The sequence below is a fragment of the Haliotis rubra genome, unplaced genomic scaffold (assembly GCF_003918875.1).
Source record: "Haliotis rubra isolate DU_JTF1 unplaced genomic scaffold, ASM391887v1 Scf81, whole genome shotgun sequence".
Classification (NCBI taxonomy): Eukaryota; Metazoa; Mollusca; class Gastropoda; order Lepetellida; family Haliotidae; genus Haliotis; species Haliotis rubra.
In genome coordinates, this window is record NW_025767535.1 from 902027 (window position 1) to 924537 (window position 22511).

The window sequence follows — 22511 nt, forward strand, 5'->3', positions numbered from 1 at the left end:
CTTGAAGCACCGTACAAAAAAGTAATTGCTTAAATTATCACTTGCTTTCACTCATAAGATACCTTCTGAAACAACTCGCTGCAAGATAAATGTTATCTGGCAGTTTCTGTGTGGCAATCTCTACATGTCCCCGTGACCCACTATGCAATTAGACATTTTGACAGGTTCGATTATTTTAAGGCTGCAAGCGCTGTAATAAAACTTGTTGTTTATTTGTTTGTTGTTTAGAGCTGCAAACATCTAGTATTCAAGCAACATGTACATGGAGGCGGTATGTAAATACCTGAACCTTGACAAAACAATCCAGTGATCAACAGCATAAGAATCAGCCAACGCAATTGGGATACGATGACATGTGTCAACTAAGTCAGTGAGCCTGACCGACCGATCCCGTTAGTCGCCGCATACGACAAGTATGGGTTGCTGAAGACCAATTCTAACCCGAATCTTCACATGTCTACAAATGTTATGGCAACTTACCAGCAATCATATGAAAGACATGACGCCCCCAACAAGCGTGGCAAAATAAGGTAGAAATTCTTCAAGATTATTCATGCTTCGCCTCATACGACAAGTATGGGTTGCTGAAGACCAATTCTAACCCGAGTCTTAACGGGTTGGAATACCACTACGGTGCATGCTGGTTCGCGTGTCATCGTAGCCCAGCAGCGTTGATACATTGCAGCCGTTCTTGATATCATTCGCTGGACCGACAACCGTCATATAGGTGGAATTTTGCTGAAACTTGGTTAATGTGCTGCTGGGGAGCTTCAGGTGAGGTGAGGTGAAATTGGGTTTAACGTCGTACTTGAGAATATTTCGCTCATATGGCGACGTGCATGCGCGTGTATGTGTATGTGCGGCTGCTTGTACTAGCCCAGACTGAAGCTGGTTTTATAGTGCTAGCCCACTGAGATACCATGCCGCAGTGAAGCATGAATACCCCACTAATGCCGAGCGTCAGGCAGGGACCAATCAGTGCCATATTTTGACGTCTTTTGGTATGACGCGGTCGGTGATCGAACCCGCGACCTTCCGCTCTCCGGGCGGACGCTCTAACCACTACACCACGGAGGCGGTCTGGGGAGCTTCAAACCCAAGATCCTGGAATCGCTTATCATAGTATTAGTAGGAATATTGACATGTCAAGAGAACGCACATGCACGGTCTGCATGGGTACCCTATTCTCACATATTACACTGATTGCGAGTCCTTACTTTAGTCCTCACATTACTGAGCACCAGGAAGGAGAAGAACAAGTAAAATCTTATGACACATCTTAGGGGGTAAAGGTACTTCATGTCGGACCCGTTAAGACTCGGGTTAGAATTAATTTTTAGTAATCCATGCTTGTCGTAAAAGGTGATCAACGGAATCGGGGGTTCAGGCTCGCTGACTTGTTGACATATATCGTCGTATCCCAATTGCGCAGAACAATGCTCATGATGTTGATCACTGGATTGTCTGCCACCATATAGCTGGAATATTGCTGCGTGCGGCGTAAAACTAAACTCACTCACTTGATGCCGACTAAGGCGCTGCAAATGCGATGCAAAGCCCGCCAGAGGAGCACGCGTCCATTGGTATGGTGTTCGGGTTCCAATATCGGCTCGCCAATTACGTCTGCACCTCTGCTCGTGGGTGTCACCGACGTCATCATTCAGGCTTCCCCTCTCGCATCACGTTGACACTCTGTGATCCAACTGAAATACTGAAGCGGAGTTAAACCAAAGACACTCGCCGGCTCACTCATATCATGGAATGACGCGAACAGATCTCCGACCTTCTGCTCTCCAAGGAAATGCTCAATCACCTGAACCCGAGAGACCTGTCATTCGATACAAACTGTCTGCATCCTATACTATACTTCTGCGTGCAATTTTCTTGTCATAATCGTTTCATAAATCATTTGAAACACCAATTTCTGTGTGAACGGAGACACATCAATGATGAGAAGCACCAGCAAGCCTTCAGTTCAATCAGTGCGGTTTTATCAATTTTCACTCCTACATTACCATCCGTTAACATGAAGACATGATATATAGAAAATCGGATATATAACTTTTTTCCTGAAAGTACTTTGCAATATGTTTTGTCTACTGTATGTCATGTTCCGGCTCAAAATAGTATTTTGACTCAGAAATATTAGAATCTTATTTCTCACACGTCAGCACCAAGGGCAATGTCTATTAATATGCGCGTTAAACGCAATGTACATATAAAGCAAGGGACGAAATATATGAAGTGTTAATGGTTAGATTGTCTAATTTGTTTACAGACTGCATCCTTCCCGCAGGGGTATTTTTGGGTGGCATCGAAAAACGAACGAACACTAGATTGGCTTCTGAATGTCATGTTCCTGCTCAAACTGGCATTTTCGCTATGAGATGTATTTTTTAAAACACGTATTCCTCGCAATAGGCGTAATGTACATTAGAGTGAGTGAGTGAGTTATTGTTTAACGTCACATCGGCAATATTGCAGCCATATCGTGACGTGAACATATTTGATTTTGAAGTGGAATATATGTATATTATAAAAACCTGTCGACGAAGGACAGTAAAGCAACTAGAATATCACAATTAGAATTAAAACTAGCGTGGAAAGTTTAAAAATAATAGCACTATTGGGACAATACAATATAAAAACAGGCTATAGATCGCAAACAAAGAAGGTAGATCACCATACTAGGGACCATGGGGACTTACAGAATGTACATTAGAGCAAAAGAGGAAATATATTTTCGTGTTTATGGTATGATTGTCTAATATGTTAAGTTGCTGCATTCTTATTGATGTTGATGGTATCAAGCACTGAGTGAGTGAGTGAGTGTTTTGTTTATCTATGTCAGCAATATCACGGCGGGGGGCACAGGACATGGGATTCACACACTGCACCCGCCTGGGTAATCGAAGCCGGGTCCTCGGTGTGAAGAGCGAACGCTAAACCACTACATTAATACTAGGCGTGGGCGATAATACCGGTTAACCGGTACATTGCAATTCGAACTTCACAATACGATATATTGCGGTACAATTTTTCGCGAACCGGTTCACCAGATACGATCGTCAATTTCCGTGACCATGATCGGTAATTTTCGTGATGTAGTCAGAAATACTAATAACATTTGTATATCCTTTATATTATTATACATTAATAGTTTTGAGAATGATTATTGGTCATATAATTGCATTTGCGTGACCTTTAAACCATAGAAATCCTGACAGTCCTGGCCGTGGGCAGTGTCATTGCTTCAAAAGAAAGGAAACAGTAATTTTATTACCTTAAAGCATGTGTTACACTTTCACAATATATTGCAATACATATTGCAATACGCCAACACATATCACAATATATCGCAATACGTCAAATTATGGCAATAGACAACCCTAATTGTCGTGAGCAACCCATGCTTGCCACAAAAGGCGACTATGCTTGTCGTAAGAGCCAACTAACGGGATCGGGTGGTCAGGCTCGCTGACTTGGTTGACACATGTCATCGGTTCCCAATTGCGCAGATCGATGCTCATGCTGTTGATCACTGGATTGTCCGGTCCAGACTCGATTATTTAATGACCGCTGCCATATAGCTGGAATATTGCTGAGTGCGGCGTAAAACTAAACTCACTCACTCACCCAACCCTAATTAACACATATATGGAAATTGTTGAGTGGCGGATGCCACCGGTATAGTCAGATCTTTTGTTACCCATCCATAAATTTTCACTGCTACTTTGCTTGAATCTGCTACGGCGTATATGCGAGACGGGTTATTGTTATGCGATGACATTGTTATTTGCTTGATGTCAGGCATTTTTTTTTGTATTTCTTTCATGGAAGCTATCAAAAATTGAAATTGAAAGAATCCTTTGTCGAATGCACACTTGTAACAGCATGTATCAATTTGGTGAAAACTGAAACGATCAGGTTTGACAATGCAATTTGCCATCAAATTTGAACTTCAAACGAAACCAATGAAAGAACAACATCACGCCTATTTGATCACATTATTTCACCAACACGTCTCAAAATAAAGACTTTGATCAAAATGCAGACAGCCATTGAAACAACAAGTAACGAGTGTTCGATGAGTGTGATTTAACACTGCTTTCAAAGCTGTTTCAGTTTTGTCATGGCATGTCACCTGCATCAGGGGAAGTCGGAATGATTCATGTCGGAAACCTTCTCCAGTATATGGTGCTGACAGAACCAAGATGACCAGTTGGTAAACGTTGAATTCGAATTCGCGATCAGATTATCACTGCAAAACGACGTCACTCCATACAGCTTATTGCGTAAGTCATCCGTGCCCTGTCTCATGACTTATTGGGGGCTGTCGGGTGGCCTAGTGGTTAAAGCGTTCGCTCGTCACGCCAATTCCCCGGATGGGTACAATGTGTGAAGTCAAATTCTGGTGTCCCCGCCGTGCTATTGAGGGAATATTGCTAAACCCGGCGTAAAACTAAATTCATAATTTATTGCATTAACCATTGAAATCTGGAACAATGAAAATAAAAAAATGAAAATGATGCCCGAAATAATTCGATCAAACAGTTGAATATTTTGATCTTACATGAACGCATCTGAAGTCGTTTGTACTCAGGAAACTTTTTCAAGTGATCCCATATTCTGTCCGTTTTCTCTGCACTGAACTGTTAGAACTGATCTTCAGTAACCCATGCTTGTCGTAAGTGGCGACTAACGGGATCGGGTGGTCAGGCTCGCTGACATGGCTCACACATGTCATCATATCCCAATTGCGTAGATCGATGCTCATGATGTTTATCACGGGATTGTCTGGACCAGACTCAATTATTTACAGACCGCCGTAATATAGCTGGAATATTGCTGAGCGCGGCGTAAAGCTAAACTCACTCACTCTCTGCACTAACAGCCACTGACGAATTTAGAACGAATTTCCAAGCTGATAATCAAAATATTTCAAATCCATCCTGGCTGTTTTCAAGAAAAGGGCAAATGCTCAACTTTTAAGAAGTCGTTTGCGTTTTTACTTCTCATTTTCACCAAATGCTGTCCGCATTTCTTGTGTGCAGTTATTTATCATGTTCCATGTGCGCGTTTGTTAGTAGAGGTGCGGTGGGGTAGCCTAGTGGTTAAAGCGTTCGATCGTCACGCTGAAGACCTGGGTTCGATTCCCCACATGGGTAAAATGTGTGAAGGCCATTTCTGGTGTCCCCCGCCGTGATATTACTGGAATATTGCTAAAAGCGGCGTTAAAACTAAACTCACTCACTCACTCACTAGTTGTTTATGGCTGCGCTCAACAAGTTTCAGTACATGTATATAACGTACAGGAAACAGCTTTTATAACGAACACAAAAGAACCAGCGTATTTCGTTCACCCCCGACTAAAATACACAACACGTGTTCACTCCAAAATGATGCGTGTCATCGTATCCCAATTTCGTAGATCGATGCTGTTCAGTCACTGGATTGTCTGGTCCAGACTCGTTTATTTACAACCCGCCGTCATAAATCTGGACTCGGTGAGTGAGTTTGGTTTTACGCCGCTTGTAGCGTTATTCCAGCACCACCAGATCATAAGCTGGAACATTGCTGGGGGGGGGGAGGAGGGGGGGGCCTTAAGCAATAAACAAACAAAACATTTTACAGCCGGAACCTTCCTCAGCGCACAGCTAAACAATTAACAAACATGCAGAGAAACAAGGACGGTATGGATCTAATTAACATAGATGTCACGGACTCAGATAGAGTGATGACGAATGCACCTCAACGCCTTTCACGGCTTAATAAAATGGCTAAAGCGGTCCTCTCGCTGTGGTACATCACGCCCGTATGGGAGATCCATACTCAGATTGGACCAGAGCAATGCCGTTACCGATCGCCTGGACTGTGAGCGGCGTTGGCGTCCAGTTAATCGCGTGTATTGGTGGATTGTTTAATGGCCATCATATCGCCATTAGCACGTCTGAAACAGACATATAACCAGACGGGATCAGTTCACCATTTCCATAGGTCAAGGTCAAGGTTGAAATGGGTCGACTACGATACAAGTTATCCTTCAAGGTTCCCTTTATGGAAATATGAAACTGATGAAGGTTTTCTTAGCTACAGTATCAGCGAACTTGATACTGTGTCTTTTTTGTGTCTGTTAGTGACAAACTAATTTACTTGATATTTTTGTTTTTAAAAAAGGTATCCTTTAAAGCAGTCTATAAAGATATACAATCTCGCTGCAGTTAGTTGTTTGATGGCTCAAACAGCAATATTCCACGTCGGTGTCCTAATAATCTGTAACTTCTTTGGTAGCGGTGGGGTAGCCGAGTGGTTAAAGCGTCTGCTTGTCACGCGGAAGACCCGGGTTCGATTCCCCACATGGGTACAATGTGTGGATACTCATTCACTCACTATAACTTCTTTGAGTGACATTTAGAAACTGGTGTTGTTTGGTTCAAACTCGTTTACTTAGAACAACGGGAGAAGTTCTATGAATGTACAACTTCTTTACTATCATGTAAGCGGGGGTGTTGCGGTGTAGGTAGCTTGACGACGGTATTAGCAGCTCATAACGAAATAGTGTATCCATAGAACTTTTCCCATTTGTTTTAAATAAACGAGTTTGAACCAAATGAACCGGTTCTTGATATAATGCAACTCAGTCGATATGCAATGATACACATTTGACCACGTCATCAAGCCTTTCCGCACGATTTATTTGCAGCCTCTAACGTCAAGCGTTTGTTCAACGGGACGCATTCTAAATCGGAATCTCAATCAGGATAAATACGGCTAAACCATTCAACATATGCGAGTCCCGACGATTAATCTGTCTGAATTATACTTTCAAATGTTATAGTTATGCCAGACAGGATATAAGGAGAATGCTAAGTGATTCGTTGCTCCAGTTTTGGGGCATTAAAATATATCGAACATGTATCTTGGTTGGTCCCCACGATCCCCCTGAGCAACGTATTCAATGACCTTCTTTATTACAAATCTGCTTCTGGACACCAGTTGACAGGGAGGAACTGAGTTCTATGCTGCACGAAAGAAGTTAAGGATCATCGGATTATTGTACGCTGCAAGACGTAATCTGACAGTAAAAAGAGAGAATCGCGTGGTCCTGAATATATACTGTTCGACAACAGTTAAGGATCATCGGATAACTGTATAATATGTATTAACTCCAGTAAAATGAGAGAATCGAGTGGTCCTGAACGTTATTGCTACATTTACCTGGCATAACAGACTAACGTGAATATAGATCATGAGAGATCAACTACAGTAATACGGATGATAGGATGGTCCTTAACTTCTTTTCAGTAGTATACATGTTTGATGTCACAGTTTCTATAGAAGTCCTGTGCCCATGTGGACAAAGCAATCTAAGCGCTTCGGTGATTGCAACTCCCATACTCTTACATACCCTTTGGGTACAATGTGTGAAGGCCATTTCTGGTGTTCCCCGCCGTGATATTGCTGGAATATTGCTGCGTAAAACCAAACTCACTCACTCACATACACTTAAGAGTGCTAACATCGCTTAGTGCAAGTGGGCCCTGATCTGCTGTTCTTCGAATCTGAGGTTTATCGCGATTCTTATATGCTTTTGTCAGCAACATATTCTTACTTTCAGGATATACTGACTGAGTTTGGTTTTACGCCGCTTTTAGCAATATTCCAGCAACATCACGGCGGGGGACACCAGAAATGGGCTTCACACATTGTACCCATGTGGGGATTCGAACCCGGGTTTTCGGCGTGACGAGCCAACGCTCTAACCACTAAGGCTACCCACCGCCCCTTCAGGATATAGATGAAAGTGATTCTGAAACACTGTCTTCGTCCATCGCGGTGTTAATAAGCGTTCATAAGCGACTGAGTTTGTGAGGATGGTTTTACGCCGCTTATAACACTATTTCCCCCGTGAAGATACGGGTTAGAATTGATTTTCAGTAACCCATGCTTGTCGTAAGAGGCGACTAACGGGATCGGGTGGTCAGGCTCGCTGGCTTGGTAGATGCATGTCACCGTATACCAGTTATATAGATCGATGCTCATGCTGTTGATCACTGGATTGTCTGGTCCAGACTCGATTATTTACAGACCGCAGCCATATAGCTGGAATATTGCTGAGTGCTGCGTAAAACTAAACGCACTCACTCACTCTAACGCTATTTCAGCATAATCCTGGTGGAGGACACCGGAAATATGCTTCGCGCTGTCATGGCGTGCCTCGGTATATTTATTCCCATATAGCGTGTGCACACCATGTAAATACGACGAAGGGCAATGACTTCATGCAAATATAATACGTCAGCTCCAGAACGTAATCATCCTCTGTAGTCTGTTGTCTGCCGAAATGGAATCCATAGGTCTACCGAGGCAAATAGTGAATGGGAAATAGTCAATGGATTACTGAACACCGGGCGTTCGCGAAAAGGTAAAGAGTGAGTGAGTGAGTTTGTTTTTACGCCGCTTTTAGCAATATTCCAGCAATACCACGGCAGGGGACACCAGAAATGGTCATCACACATTGTGCCTATGTGGGGAATCGAACCCGGATCTTCGGCGTGACGAGCGAACGCTTTAACTACTAGACTACCCTACAGCCCCGAGACCTTTACACAGTCACGAATAATCAAACATATCCACAACTGGATCAACCACCAGATATCAACACACACGCATGCGCGCGCACACACGCACACACACACATTTCGCCGTCATTGCAACAAACAGCCACTGTATTAACGACTCCAACATCCACACCCTCACCCACCGCAATACATCTTTAGATTACCAGATTTAAAGGAGGCAAATCGGCAATAGTTCAGCCATGGCGTGAGTAAAACGGGTCGTGTATTGATAAAAGATAATGTTATATTATAAAATCTGTCGACAAAGGACAGTAAAACAACAAGGATATCATAGTCACAGATTTAAAACTAGACTTATGACACTGTTTAGGTAAATATAATACAAAAAGAACGGGCTATGGAACCAGATCATGTACTTTTGCTGCTTGCATGGGCCCTAGCTGGATTTACAACATCCCTTCTGATCCTGGCGATTATAACACATTTGGCCATGAAATCAACGAAGACATGTTATACGATACAAAAACGTGGTAGGATACTTTGTGGTCTTACGTACCCTCTAAGGAGGACTATCATTACCCCCGTTGAGGATACAGCCACTAACAAATTCACTTACTAATTCAAGACCCGTGAATATCCGGGTTAGAATTGAGCTTCAGTAACCATGCTTGTCGTAAGAGGCGACTAACGGGATCAGGTGGTCAGGCTCGCTGACTTGGTTGACACATGTCATCGTATCCCAATTGCGTAGATCAATGCTCATGCTGTTGATCACTGGATTGCCTGGTTCAGACTCGATTATTTACAGACCGCCGCCATATAGCTGTAATATTGCTGCGTGGGGCAATCAACCTCAATCAATCAATCCTAATTCAATCTACCAATTATAAAATAATCATTTATTATTTATGGAACATATACTCATGCCAATAATGGTTTTCAACCCCTCCCCACCCCAACCCCACACACACCCCACACCCACACCCCAAGCCCCTCTCCAATAAAAAAATTGAAGGGGGTGACAACCATTATTGGCATGAGTATATTAATCAAACGTTTTCGGACAATTCAGTGAACGCAAATGACTATCCTGTTTTTATGTAGCATTGCTCCCCAAAAATAAACAACTTATTTAATGTTAATCAACCATAATTGACTCCTTGGCATTGTCGGTCAAAGCTTCCGACTCATATAATGAGGATTTAATTACATCCTCTTTGCATCATTGTACCTGGTGGTATTGAGCGTTGCTCCTTATGTCGTTCACATGTGTGCCTGGTCCAGACCCGTTTGTGTCCATGCCATCGTGATGTGGCTGTGATATTTCTTAGCCATTCAGACCCGTGAAGATCCGGGTTAGAACATTGATCTTCAGTAACCCTTGCTTATTGTAAGAGGCGACTAACGGGATCGGGTGGTCAGGCTCGCTGACTTGGTTGACACATGCCATCGGTTCCCAATTGCGCAGATCGATGCTCATGCTGTTGATCACTGTATTGTCTGGTCCAGACTCGATTATTTACAGACCGCCGCCATATAGCTGGAATATTGCTGAGTGCGGCGTAAAACTAAACTCACTCGGTCACTCACTTAGCCATTCAGTCACAAGTACTACAGGATATGTTTCACTCAAACACTTTGATAAGGCCATTGACAAAACATCTATTCCCAAGAAGCGGTTGTCCCTTTTCTCGTATCCATATTGGCTACAAAAGTGTTCTTTGCCTTGCTCGTGTGAAGACAGGCCTAGGTTCTCTGCAAATCGATAGGATGTTGACATTCAGCGGAGTGATATACGACACAGGTTATAGAAGTTGTACACTGCATACATGTCTACCACACGTGTTTGTCAAAAATTAGGAAGCTAATGCAAGAACACATGCGTAATTCAAATTCATGGTTGTAAGTGACAGAAACAGGTGCATGATTTCCCACACAGACGGAATGAAACGATAGCTCTAGCTCATACACAGTGAAGCGTCTCAAAAATGATCATCGCAGTATATTGAAGCCTTCCGTATATTGCTTTCCGTACATTGCTTGCTGGATTGCATTGCACGACTACTGCAAAATGCAAACTGTGTTAGTGATTTTTATTTAGTTGAATGTTGTATATCGCCGCACTCAGCAATTGTCCAGCTATATGACAGGGTCTGTAAATAATTGAGTCCAGACTAAACAATCCAGTGACTGACAACATGAGTATCGATTTACGAATTGGGGATACCATGACGGGCATCAACCAAGTCAGCGAGCCGCACCACCCGATCCTGTTAGTGGCCTCATATGACAAGCATGGGTTGCTTAAGACCAATTTTAACCAGTACCTTTAAGGATCGTAAGTGTTTTGAGTGCTACTGGTACCGCAGAACATGCCATTTCTTGTAATGTAATTGTCTTGTAATTGTTCGCGCTATGATTCCCCTTTATGCCTTTTGAAATCGGTTGCAGCGGATTGCTCTACATGCACGTCTTCTGTGATCTTTGAAAATAGTATGTGGTTCATATCTATCTTCTCAGCAGATAGGAACTGTACATGATTCCAGTGATCATCACCGTATAATGTATACTGTAACACAAGTGCCATTGGTATTAAGGTATCTCAGAGTATGAATACGTAGAATTATTAGGTCTTGTTTTGTGAGGGACTCAACAAACTGTATGGAATGCGTCATGGAGAGTTGGTTCTCTTAGGCGTCCCTGGATCTTATGATCGAAGGTTCGAATCTTAGAATCGTCTTGGGACCGATGTTGACTGCAACGTAACCGTCCTCAAGAAGTTCATCAATATGTTTACCTTCTGATACCAGTAGTGGCTTCCCTCTCACATTGAACTTGAAACACAAAAAGCATTCATGCATTCGTTAACGTCACTAAACACTGTCCTTTCCTATCCGTATGACAAAGATGCTTAAGAGTACACTGGTTCTTTTATCCACCAGGAACTGTTGTTCTTGATTTTAATATTAAGTTGAATATATACCATGCTGTGTAGCATACCTTATGTGTATGTGTATATACCATATGTGTAGCATTTTGTCCCCTTGGTAGTGTCGTAGTGTCGAATCCACAATCGCGCTTATTGTCAGACTTGGAATTTCAGAAACACTAAACGTCTACTTAGGTCTCTGACATTAAGCCGACACGTCATGATAAAATGGAAAACATCTTTCTTAAACAAGGTGCAATCATTGTCAGCTAACGGCGCCAATCTAGTGTCACGAATACTAATACATACTGAACCATATTCGGCAGCAGTGTTTGTTAGACTAAACCTGTGTTCTTCAGCGCCACATGTAAAACATGTCATAAAAGATTATGTATATGGCTGAGAACGGCATTTCATTGACAGCCGTATCCATTATTAACGATACATGCTTCTATTTTTTAGGTACCCTTGGCAGATTCAATGAAGAAGTTCCTGACTACCAGCTGTGACAAAGAATACCAAGGTCATAGAATTAACAAGCGTGGCTGTGTGCTCGAACAAATAGTCCCATCACCCTTCGCGTTGCTTTTGGCAATCATCAACTTTATATAAAGAAAGGTTTCAAAGGATGCGATTATGTTTTCTGTAAGTCATGAGATGCAGGTCAGTGAATTAGATCGGATATATGTTTTCATTTAATTAATTAACATGCTGCATTAAGCCTTAAAGCAATTTACTGAGCTCGTGGACATGACGTTGCACATATATTAAATCGACCAAAAAGGTCATTAAATCGGATGAATGCTATCCTGTCTGGAGGACTTAAACTGGTCAATACGTGCTTTGATTTAACACAAAGAAATGCAATTTTAAGTAATCAATTTCTCAAGAAATTATTTTCGCAGAACGAATTGAAATAAGAAATAGCAAAACGTGAGGGTAATCTGGTTAAAAATATGCCCAAGGGGAATGAATATGTTATTTTAATGATCATTTCCCTTTGGGCAGTAGTGTAAGTTAATATGTGTCTGACAAGCTTAACATAAAGCCACATTGCAGTATTTGTAGTTAGTTTAGGAAACTACTGGGAATAGCAGGTGCCCAAAGCGTTGTCGTAAGAAAATTCTTTGACTGGTTTTGAAGTGAACGATGTAATTACACTTCAGATCATTGCTGACAGAATGAATAAAGAAAACAAATTCTTTTCCTATTTTGAACGAAATGGATTAGCCTGTGATTTGGTTACCTGAATGGGCATGTCACAACATTGTCCTTTTCTGTATTTATAAACATTCTTACACAGTGACAAAGGACAGTTCCAGGCAGAATATCCCATACAATTAATTGAGGAATGCCTCCCGAAAAGTGAATATCACGGATTATATTATCAATAATACTTTTTGGAAAGTGTCAAAGTGATTAATTTCTGGCAATATCATCAACATCAACCTTGGCATCAACAATGGATTATAACAGCAACAACACCGTCTTCCCGGACTACGACAATGGAAGTGATGCACATACTATGTTAAAGGTGGCTATCTACATAAACAACTACTACCTGTGGGTCATTTTTGCTGTGGGATTTCCTGGGAACATTGCAAGTGTGATCACGATATTCAGAATGCAGAGGGTTACAACATCAACCTTCTATGTTGCAGTATTAGCTGTTACTGATTGCTGTGCTATCGTATTCAAATTGACGTACCACCAACTTACGCTACATGAAGTGACGTTGGATTCAGTTGGGTGCAAAATGTTAAATTTCTTTATGCTCAATTTCGCTACATGTGCAAACTGGATTCTCGTATGCATAACAACAGAGCGATTTGTTGCCGTACGGAATCCACTGAAGGTTGGGATGTACTGGACGGTTCCTAGAGCAGTGTTCAGTGTTGCAACTATTGGATGTGTGGTCGCTCTATTCTATTGTCACATCTTGTGGACGTACACGGGATCAGGGATATTTTGCGCAATACACCCTCAATACATCCACTTTTTTCGAAACGCTTGGTATTGGATGGATGCGGTGGTATATTCCATAGGACCGTGTGTCATTCTGACAACGTTAAACTGTTTCATTATACATTCAGTGAAGCAGTCAACAACCTTAAGGAACCAGTTGTCGATGAAAAGGAAACAGAAGAAGACGAGTAGTGGCACAATCAAACAGGATGCCCAAATTACCATGATGCTCATCTCGGTCTCCATTGTGTTTGTAATACTGACAGTTCCCAGATGCATTTTTGTCATCATCAATATGTACTGGGATGTTAAACTTGGAACAATAGAAGACGCTCAAAAGTACTTGATGGACCAACTCACTTTTCTTCTTTGTGATTCCACTCATGCGATCAACTTCTATTTGTACTTCATCACTGGAAAGAAGTTCAGGAACAACTTCCTGGATATGGTTCTTTGTCGAAAACCTCGGATGTTAACTAGGAATTTGTCGCAATCTGGAACCACTGTGACCATGCAAACAAAGTATAAATCAAATAGCTTGGATGATGGTCAAACGGAGGATGAAATTTAATACATGTTTTCTTACATAAATATCAACTGTACATTTTGTTCTTGTATATGGGTGTTCTATGAAGGTTTATAATCCATTACCATTATGGCTGTATATCCTGAAAGTGTCTTTGGAGTTTCTTGATATATCTTTTTATGATCATTCTAATATCTACACATGTGTCGTTTTAAAAATGCTAATAAACTGGACTCACAGAGTAATTTGATAACAGCATTTGAGCATCTGATATATTTGGGAGTAATGATAGATTAGCAGTGGTCATTCGGCCCTGGCTTTAAATGAAGTTGTGTAGTGGTAACTTATAGCTTGCTCGAAGAAGTTGTACAGCAGAGGTCACAAAGGCTGATGTGTGATTTATGAAATTGATCGTATACGAAACTGGATCTGTCTGTCTTATTAAATATTCGTTTTTTCTTCAATGTCTCCACAATGGTTAGAGGGAAGTTTACGCAAGTGATTTGAAGAGCGAGCTCAGGATTTGCGCAAGTTGCTGTAACCCTGCAATCATTCATTTGATTAACTTGAGGTTTTTATGTTTTAGGTGTTCTCAGACAGTGGGGCGCCTTGTGAATATCATCATATAAGGAAATTGATCATTGACTCCTTTGTATAAGTTGGCATGTACATTATGTTACATTGACGCTCTCCAGATGCACACTCGACGCCGGGTTCTCAATAAATCTATCCCAACGATACAGTCTGTACAATATGAGTGTACAATAACAGCATTTCTACACGCTCATGCCATCTCTTTGAGAACCTCCCTTGAATTGTCCTGCTTTTAGCTTAAGGTCCTGCATGGGGATTCAGTTTGAAATATTCTGTGCATGACAAATAGCCAAATATTTATCAATTTCTGTTTCATTAATTCCTGTGACTGGTTAATGATATTATATTGATGTTTACCAGTGGTCATGTTTCGAAGAGACTGAGACATTAAAGTGTCTTGAATTGTAAAGTGAAATTATTACACATATATACTTATCGCCCATTTGTCTGGAAGGTACCAGCATTTGGAATCCTATAACAACACACAGTTCTTTCGGAAGACAATGAGGAGTGATTATGTGATTTGTGACTGGTACAAGGTGTGGCATTGAGGAGCAGGTGATTCACACCAGTCTGCCAGCCTAACCTTCGATCTTGCACTGAAATATGAAACTAGATTCGGAGACATAGTGAGGAGCACAGATTCACATTCTGTGCTTCGTGGGTTCCATCCAGCAATGAACAACTCAACAGACTACCCTGTTTATGAGTACGACGATGATGTGACGGCGGTGTTAAACGCTGGCATCTACATCAACAACTACTACCTGTGGGCAATCTTTGCTTTCGGGTTTCCTGGAAATGTTGCAAGTGTGATCACAATTATTCGGATGCAGAGGATTACAACATCCACGTTTTATGTAGCTGTTTTAGCTGTTATCGACAACTGTGCCATTGTCTTCAAACTTCTGTACCACCAGCTAACGCTTCACCAAGTGTGGCTTGATTCCATGGGATGTAAAGTTCTCAACTTCTTGTCTTTATTTTTCACGACTTTCGCAAACTGGATTCTTGTGTTTATCGCCACGGAGAGATTTGTGGCTGTCAGAAAACCTCTGAAGGTCGGAATGTACTGGACTATCCCTCGAGCTGTGGTCAGTGTAGGTGGCCTTACATGTGTTGTGACCATCATCTATTGCCACATATTTTGGACATTCACTGGAAATGGACCATATTGTAAGATAGATCTTCAGTATCTACATTTCTACCGAGACGTGTGGTATTGGCTTAATGCCGCCGTATATTCACTAGCGCCTTGCTTCCTACTAATAACCCTGAATTTTTTTATCGTCCAATCCGTCAGAAAATCCACCATTGTGCGGAACCAACTTTCTATGAAGAACGGGACGAAATCTAGTAATTCTAGTCGATCAGTGAGACAAGAAAAACAAATTACTGTGATGCTTGTATCCGTTGCCGTCGTGTTTATTATATTAACGGTACCAAGATGTATATATGCAATCGTACATTTATACTGGAGTGTTCGGCTCGGGACAATGGCTGATGCGCAAAAGTACCTAATTGACCAGTTAACGTTCTTTCTGTGTGACTCAAATCACGCAATCAACTTCTATTTGTATTTCACTACGGGCAAGAAATTTCGTCGTCACTTCTTGGACATGGTATTCTGTCGGAAACGGCGGAGAACGCACTTAAATGTGTCTCAGTCTGGTACAACAATGACATTACATACCTATAAGCTAACCAATCTAGAAAATCGACATGGCAAAGAGTTGTAGTCCAAATTGATTAAGGGTCACACACATCTAGAAAAATAAAGGTCCGTTCCTAATATGTTTTATGTAAACATGCCATTTGTAATGTTTATACTTTATAAAAATTACATTGATAAACTGAAAGCGAATTTGAATTCTAAAGGTATTGTTTAATGTTAATAGTTATTTGAATACCATTGTAATTGTTTCGTTATTTATTCAGTACTTGCAACCACCTGGAGAAACAAACGATGTTTTCGTACTGTCATTTCATAACTTACCGGCAGAAACTATGAAGTAGATGTGTCGAGAAGCAACATGGATGTTCTTGAGACAAACAGAGATCGTGCGAAAGATTTTTAACAGGTGTATGGTCTGTTGTTGAATTACGAATATGTACAGTTTAATAAATGAATACAAAGCTATAGGCTATTGCATAAAACATGCTTTGCTGTATCATATGAGATGTGTGAATGGAACAGCTAAGAACTGCATGTTTTTGTGACAGGGAAGTTTTACCTGCAGCTGACATGTCATCACAGGCTAATGTACGTATCTAACTGTACGTTGTCTGTGGAGCTGCATAATGTGTTTATCCCTTCTAGAATTAACATTATAAACTGTCATTACTGACACGTGTGATAAATATCTTTATAAGATTTCAGTCATGTATTTTGTACATTATTAAAATAATTGTATAGTTTCAATGCTATTTTAGAGGCGTTTTAGTTTGATTAAAGTATGTGATGAACATTACTATATTCGTAGATAAAATCAGAATTGTACTTGTCATAAAGGAAATCGCAAAAACTTTACTTTAAATGCTTATTTCAAATACGCCGTGCTATTTTGCATGATCCACATCAATACTGTCAGAAAAAATAAAATCCATGAATGTTCATTTTCACATTCAGTGACGTTTTTCTTTAGCTGAACCAGACACATCTGCTGTGAAGTCTCTTTTGTGTTTCACAAACTAAAACGCCTCCTGATTTAGATTAGCCATGGCCCGAGAGCAGCTATCGTATAGCACGTAACATTGGTGAACTAAAACGTTTGAAGTATGTTCACGAGGAAGCGATTTTCTGCATTTTTATAGTGTTCATCATCAGCACTTAAAATATAGCATGTAAATATTCCAGTCTTGTTCCAAATTTCCATCAAGAAGAACATTGGTTTTCTTCTTGTTGTGCTCCAGACACGTTTCAACATCTGAACAGAAAAAAAACTTCAAATGTTAGTCTGCCTGGATGATAACATACAACCCTTCATGAAGTATGATTATCTTCCTATGATGTTCAGTCCTAGATCTAACACATAACTACTGTGTAAAGTTGCCATGTTGATCAGATTATGTGTATCAGCACTATTCAGTGCCTGAATCCATGCTCTGTTACACAAATAACGAATTAGGAACATATGAGAGAAAAGGTATTTTTAGAAAGTAGATTTCAAAGAAAGAATTTCAGCATTCTTACAATGGTACAATTTTAATAATACAATGGTATTATTTTACTTTTCATAGTCGGTTATGTAAACAACATGGAGAAAAAAATTATTATTCATGTTTTGGTAAAGGCTAAAATTGTGTAAGTATGTTTTACTTTCTATCGTTTCGAGACAAGATTTGTTGTAACTACAGATAACAATATATTGTCATTGGATGAGTAAGCTTTGATACATTTGGGTAAATAACAAAATACCCGATCGTTGTCATTGTTTGCTACTTTAACTCTACGTTACTCGCTACAATTATATTCCACAGCTGAGAAACATTATTGATGGGCACAAAGTGACCATTTCAGTGAAATGAGCATTTCAGTGCTGTATCTGTATCAGCACTCATGATGATGATTTACGTCACATGTACACGATAATGTGATGGCACGGAACCATTCAGTCTATCATTGGATCCAAGAATGTTTTCGTTCTCCCTAGCCTGCAGGTGTGCTTACTTCAACTTAGGTTTGCAAATGTTAACCTTATCGATGTTGTTGATATTAGTGACACATAATTACAATAAAATCATTAATCTTAATGAATGAAAGCTCTCGAATCAAATCTGTAATTTTATCGGTTATTGACCCTGTACCTTTTCCTCATTTTACAAAACCAAGATTGTTCTTATTTATATTTTTAATCATAATTCTTTATTTCTTTTATCATGGACTATTATTATGAATTATTTTGATAACGGTAGATGTGAAATGTTGCATTGTTGTAGCATTTACTTGTATGTATTGTACATAAAGTTGCGAGTGGTGCTCTACGGAAAATTGTTAATACTTCAGCTGTCGCTGCTCTTTGTTGTACATATTTGTTGCTGTGGGAATATTGCACCCTGTGTCACATCTCTGATTTCCCAGTGGGGCCTTAGAAATAAAAACAACTATTGCTTTGTGTGTTTTATTGTGTTTACTCAGAACCTAACTCCAGAACAACAGTGACGAAACGAGGGAAAAATAGAACACAGATACAGAAAATGGCTGCTGAATACGGGGACCACGAATTCATGACTCCAACATGAGAGTGTGGTCAAGAAGCAGCATGACATAATGTTGTTACCAAATGTTCACGAACAGGTCAGCTCATCATGCCACACAAGTGGCACCGGTAATTAATACGTGCAAAGGCAAGTCAATTATTCAGGACGCTCACATATGACAAACCAAAATGGTTTATTCCGGGTCATAATTGAATAACTGATGAATGTTGTTGTTATCAAAATATAAGCTACCTGTGTTTATATGATCTTGATGTGTGTAACAATGTGATGAGCCAAAGCACAAGATGTGGAATTTACATCAACAACTGCCAAGTAAATGTTCTGTTCCTGTAATTGCACAAACCTGATGAAGTTATGCTTGTGAAATGAAATACAATTATTGGTGGTTCCTAATGATAGCGATTTTGCGGGTCATTTAGGGAAATCGATCTTATTCTGAGAATGTTCATGCCATCAATAATTAGCAAAATACTTGAATACGTCTTATTTCGTGGCAATATTGTAAATCAGATAAATAAAACACGGTGAAAAGTTTAGCGCTTCTTTGTTATGCAGTCGCAAAAATGACTCCTGTGGAGGTGCAACAGAACTTCCCAATGAGTGGTATAATTTGTCCATGGTCCATTTGTTGTGACAATCTTTGCATTATGCTTTAAGAGGCTGGAAACAGGAGTACTCTGATGAGAAAATCTGCCAACGTCTTTTGTTTTACGTGTACACCCATAAGACATTGAAGTACATAGCTGTCAAAACCAATGATTTTCTCTTTATATGATATAAGTTCAAAAGGTGTTCAGGTGCAATGCAATATTGTTTCGGAGTTAAAACAGTAAAATGAGGCAAGTAGTGATCACACTACAGAAGATTAAATGCAAATGCATATTTCGCATATTCCATTTAAAATGATTCCGCGTGAATTACATCAAGTCACTCTAATTTGAAAGACAATTCAGAGTTTCTGTCCGCACAACCTAAAATGACTGCGTCATTTAAAAGGATGTTTAAATAATCGTTTCAGGAAGCACAGTTGTCAAGGTGTAAAGTGTCAACAGATGATACATTGTCAAGAAATAGAGAATACTTAATCAATCGTCTTTCAGATATCACCCGTGAAGATCAGGTTAGAATAGCTATTCAGCAACCCATACTTGTAACATGCAATAACGGGATCGGGTGGTCAGGTTCTCTGATTTGGTTGACACATGTCATCGTGTTCCAACTGCGTAGACCCGTAAAGATCGGGGTTAGAATTGGTATTCAGCAACCCATGCTTATAACATGCAATAACGGAATCGGGTGGTCAGGTTCACTGACTTGGTTGACACACGTCGTCGTATCACATGCTCATGACGTTGGTCACTGATTTGTCTGGTCAAGAATGCAGCGTTATCATATCCGAATACGATTTAATAAACGGGAAACAGTATAATGAGGTAAGTAACGGACACACTAAAACGATAAAATGATATCAGTTAAATCAAAGAAAGTCATCTTAATCTGAAAGAAAAACCAGAAGTAATTTATGTCTTTACAACTTAAAATGGCTGTCCCCTCCAAACACATAAAGTAAATGACTTCATTGCTTCTGTTATGGAGGTTGGTTCAAAATGAGCTTTACATTGCATTTAAAAGTATGGGAAATAAACACTTAAATAAGTACACATAAGTCTACTAATAACAATAAGTTAAAGGAAGTGAAAACAATCATTTCAAGTAGGACAATAATAAAAAGCCATGCGAGTCTGTCTGTAGATAATTACACTGAAACAGTTGCAATAGTAAAATAATATAAAAGTTCATTTGACATGTAACCGTAACATTGATCTGTCCTTCCGGAAGCAGGTGCCTTGTTAGGGTTGGACAAGGGCACGTCGAATACCGCAGAGAGCTCGTTAGCCGAGTTTTCCGTGAGTCACACTGACACAATATCAATCAATATATCGGTACCAAATCTTCGTGTAATCCATATAAGTAACCGTTAGTATTTTCAGTCTCTCTGAGGTCCACTGTCTCGTGTTCACATTCGGTCACTTTGAATACCATGGAGAGTTTCTTAAGCAGTCATGTCACGTTAAATGAAAAGCTTCTTAGGTAGTTTATACCTAACACTGAATAAGGTTTGTCATTAGGATATACACATCTCGGACAAACTGAGCCTCTCAATGCATCTTCTTGTGGAGTGACACAGTAACTTTTAACGCCGCTTTGATCAGTGTTTAAGTCATATCAGCGCATGTGAGCCTAATAGTGAATGGCAGTTCATACGCGGTTAACACTTGTGTGGAGCCCATATACATTGTTACACAGAATAAACTTAAAGAAAGTGAGCGAATGAGCGAGTATGATTTTACGCCGCTTTTAGCAATATTCCAGCAATACCACAGCTGGGGACACCAGAAATAGGCTTTACACACAGTGCCATGTGGGGAATCGAACCCGTGTCTTCAGCGTGAAGAGCGGACGCTTTAACTGTTAGGCTCCCCTGCCGCCCCTTCAAGAAAGTAAATATAACTGACAGTATCTTAATATACTACTCCAAATGATTCCCTCTAGTCTCGAAATGCCTAAATGACATTGTGGTGTGAGATTACGTTTGATTATGAAAATCATTTGGTCGGTTGTATGAAGTACCTGGTAAAGACGTGAATTAGTATTTCGCTATTTGTTGACAGAGCTACATATATTTTCAAAACTCAAAACATCAAAATAACGAACACTTACACAGTTCCTAGATTAATACAATGATATTTTGTGCTTGGTTCTTTGTGAGTAATCATTGAAATTATAAGCAACGTCAAATTCTGTCCACGTAAAATGTCAAACAATCAACTAATCCACTTAGCCTGAACACGTAATGCCACTTACTGCCCTTCTAAACTAGCCGTAATTCGTAATTCAGGGGTTTACATGTATGCTATGCTATTACAATGTTTTATCAAGAAATACTAAATAGTTGATGAATTATACCAGTTATAAGAAATTATTATTTGAAGTAAAACGTTTTGCTTTGGAAACTAGTAAAACGTTTTAAATTCCTGAATAACAAACCTATTTGTTGTGAGCATTTATGATGTGAAAACAATTTTCATGAAGGCATACATTTCACATAATATACTCTTTTCAATAATGATTTGGCTATTTTCACATTTCCATTAGTGAATTCCCAATAGATCTACTGCATAAAAAGGCAGCGTTCATAAGTGTATCTGTGTTACGTCCACACAGTACCAATACAAAGATCCACTACATGAAGTTGCAAAGTGTTGATTAGACGATTTTTGTTACTAGTCAGTGCTTGTGAAGGTATATTCTTTAACGGAATAAAATAATAATGATAATAGCAAGTCATAAAAGTGAAACTGAGGGCTTTCCTTTTTGCTGCCCAAGACCAGTCACGTCCCACTCGCAATCGCCAAACTGTGATTCTTAAAGAAAATATTAGTATGAAATGTCAACTTTGCAATGAATTTACAGAGACTGTCCAACACCTTGTCAGTGGATGCCCTTCCTTGGAGCAAACAGCATATCTTAAACGACATGATGGCATGACTCGTTTACTACCGTCTCCGCCACGCCTGTGGCTTTGACTCTGAGGTCCATCCATGGTACGACCCTGAACAAAATTCTATGGAATAAGCCCATATACAGCCTCAGAAGAATTCCTGCCAACAAACCTGATCTTGTCCTTTTTGAT

General features: G+C 40.1%; 1 protein-coding gene across 3 annotated transcripts in view; it reads left to right on the forward strand.

Annotated features, from left to right (window-relative positions):
* The window catches only part of LOC124261803 (type-1 angiotensin II receptor B-like), a 71497-nt gene extending 52788 nt beyond the window's left edge, over positions 1-18709 (forward strand). Inside the window, exons 2-3 of one of the 3 annotated variants that reach the window (XM_046696170.1) lie at positions 11974-12174; positions 14589-18709. In XM_046696170.1, coding sequence (XP_046552126.1) covers positions 15274-16335 — 1062 coding nt within the window. In that variant the 5' untranslated portion in view covers positions 11974-12174; positions 14589-15273 and the 3' untranslated portion in view covers positions 16336-18709. Of the gene's footprint in view, positions 1-11973; positions 14103-14588 lie in introns of those variants that run through there. The other 2 variants (XM_046696171.1, XM_046696169.1) reach the window with 2 other exon arrangements.
* The last annotated feature ends 3802 nt before the right edge of the window (positions 18710-22511 follow it).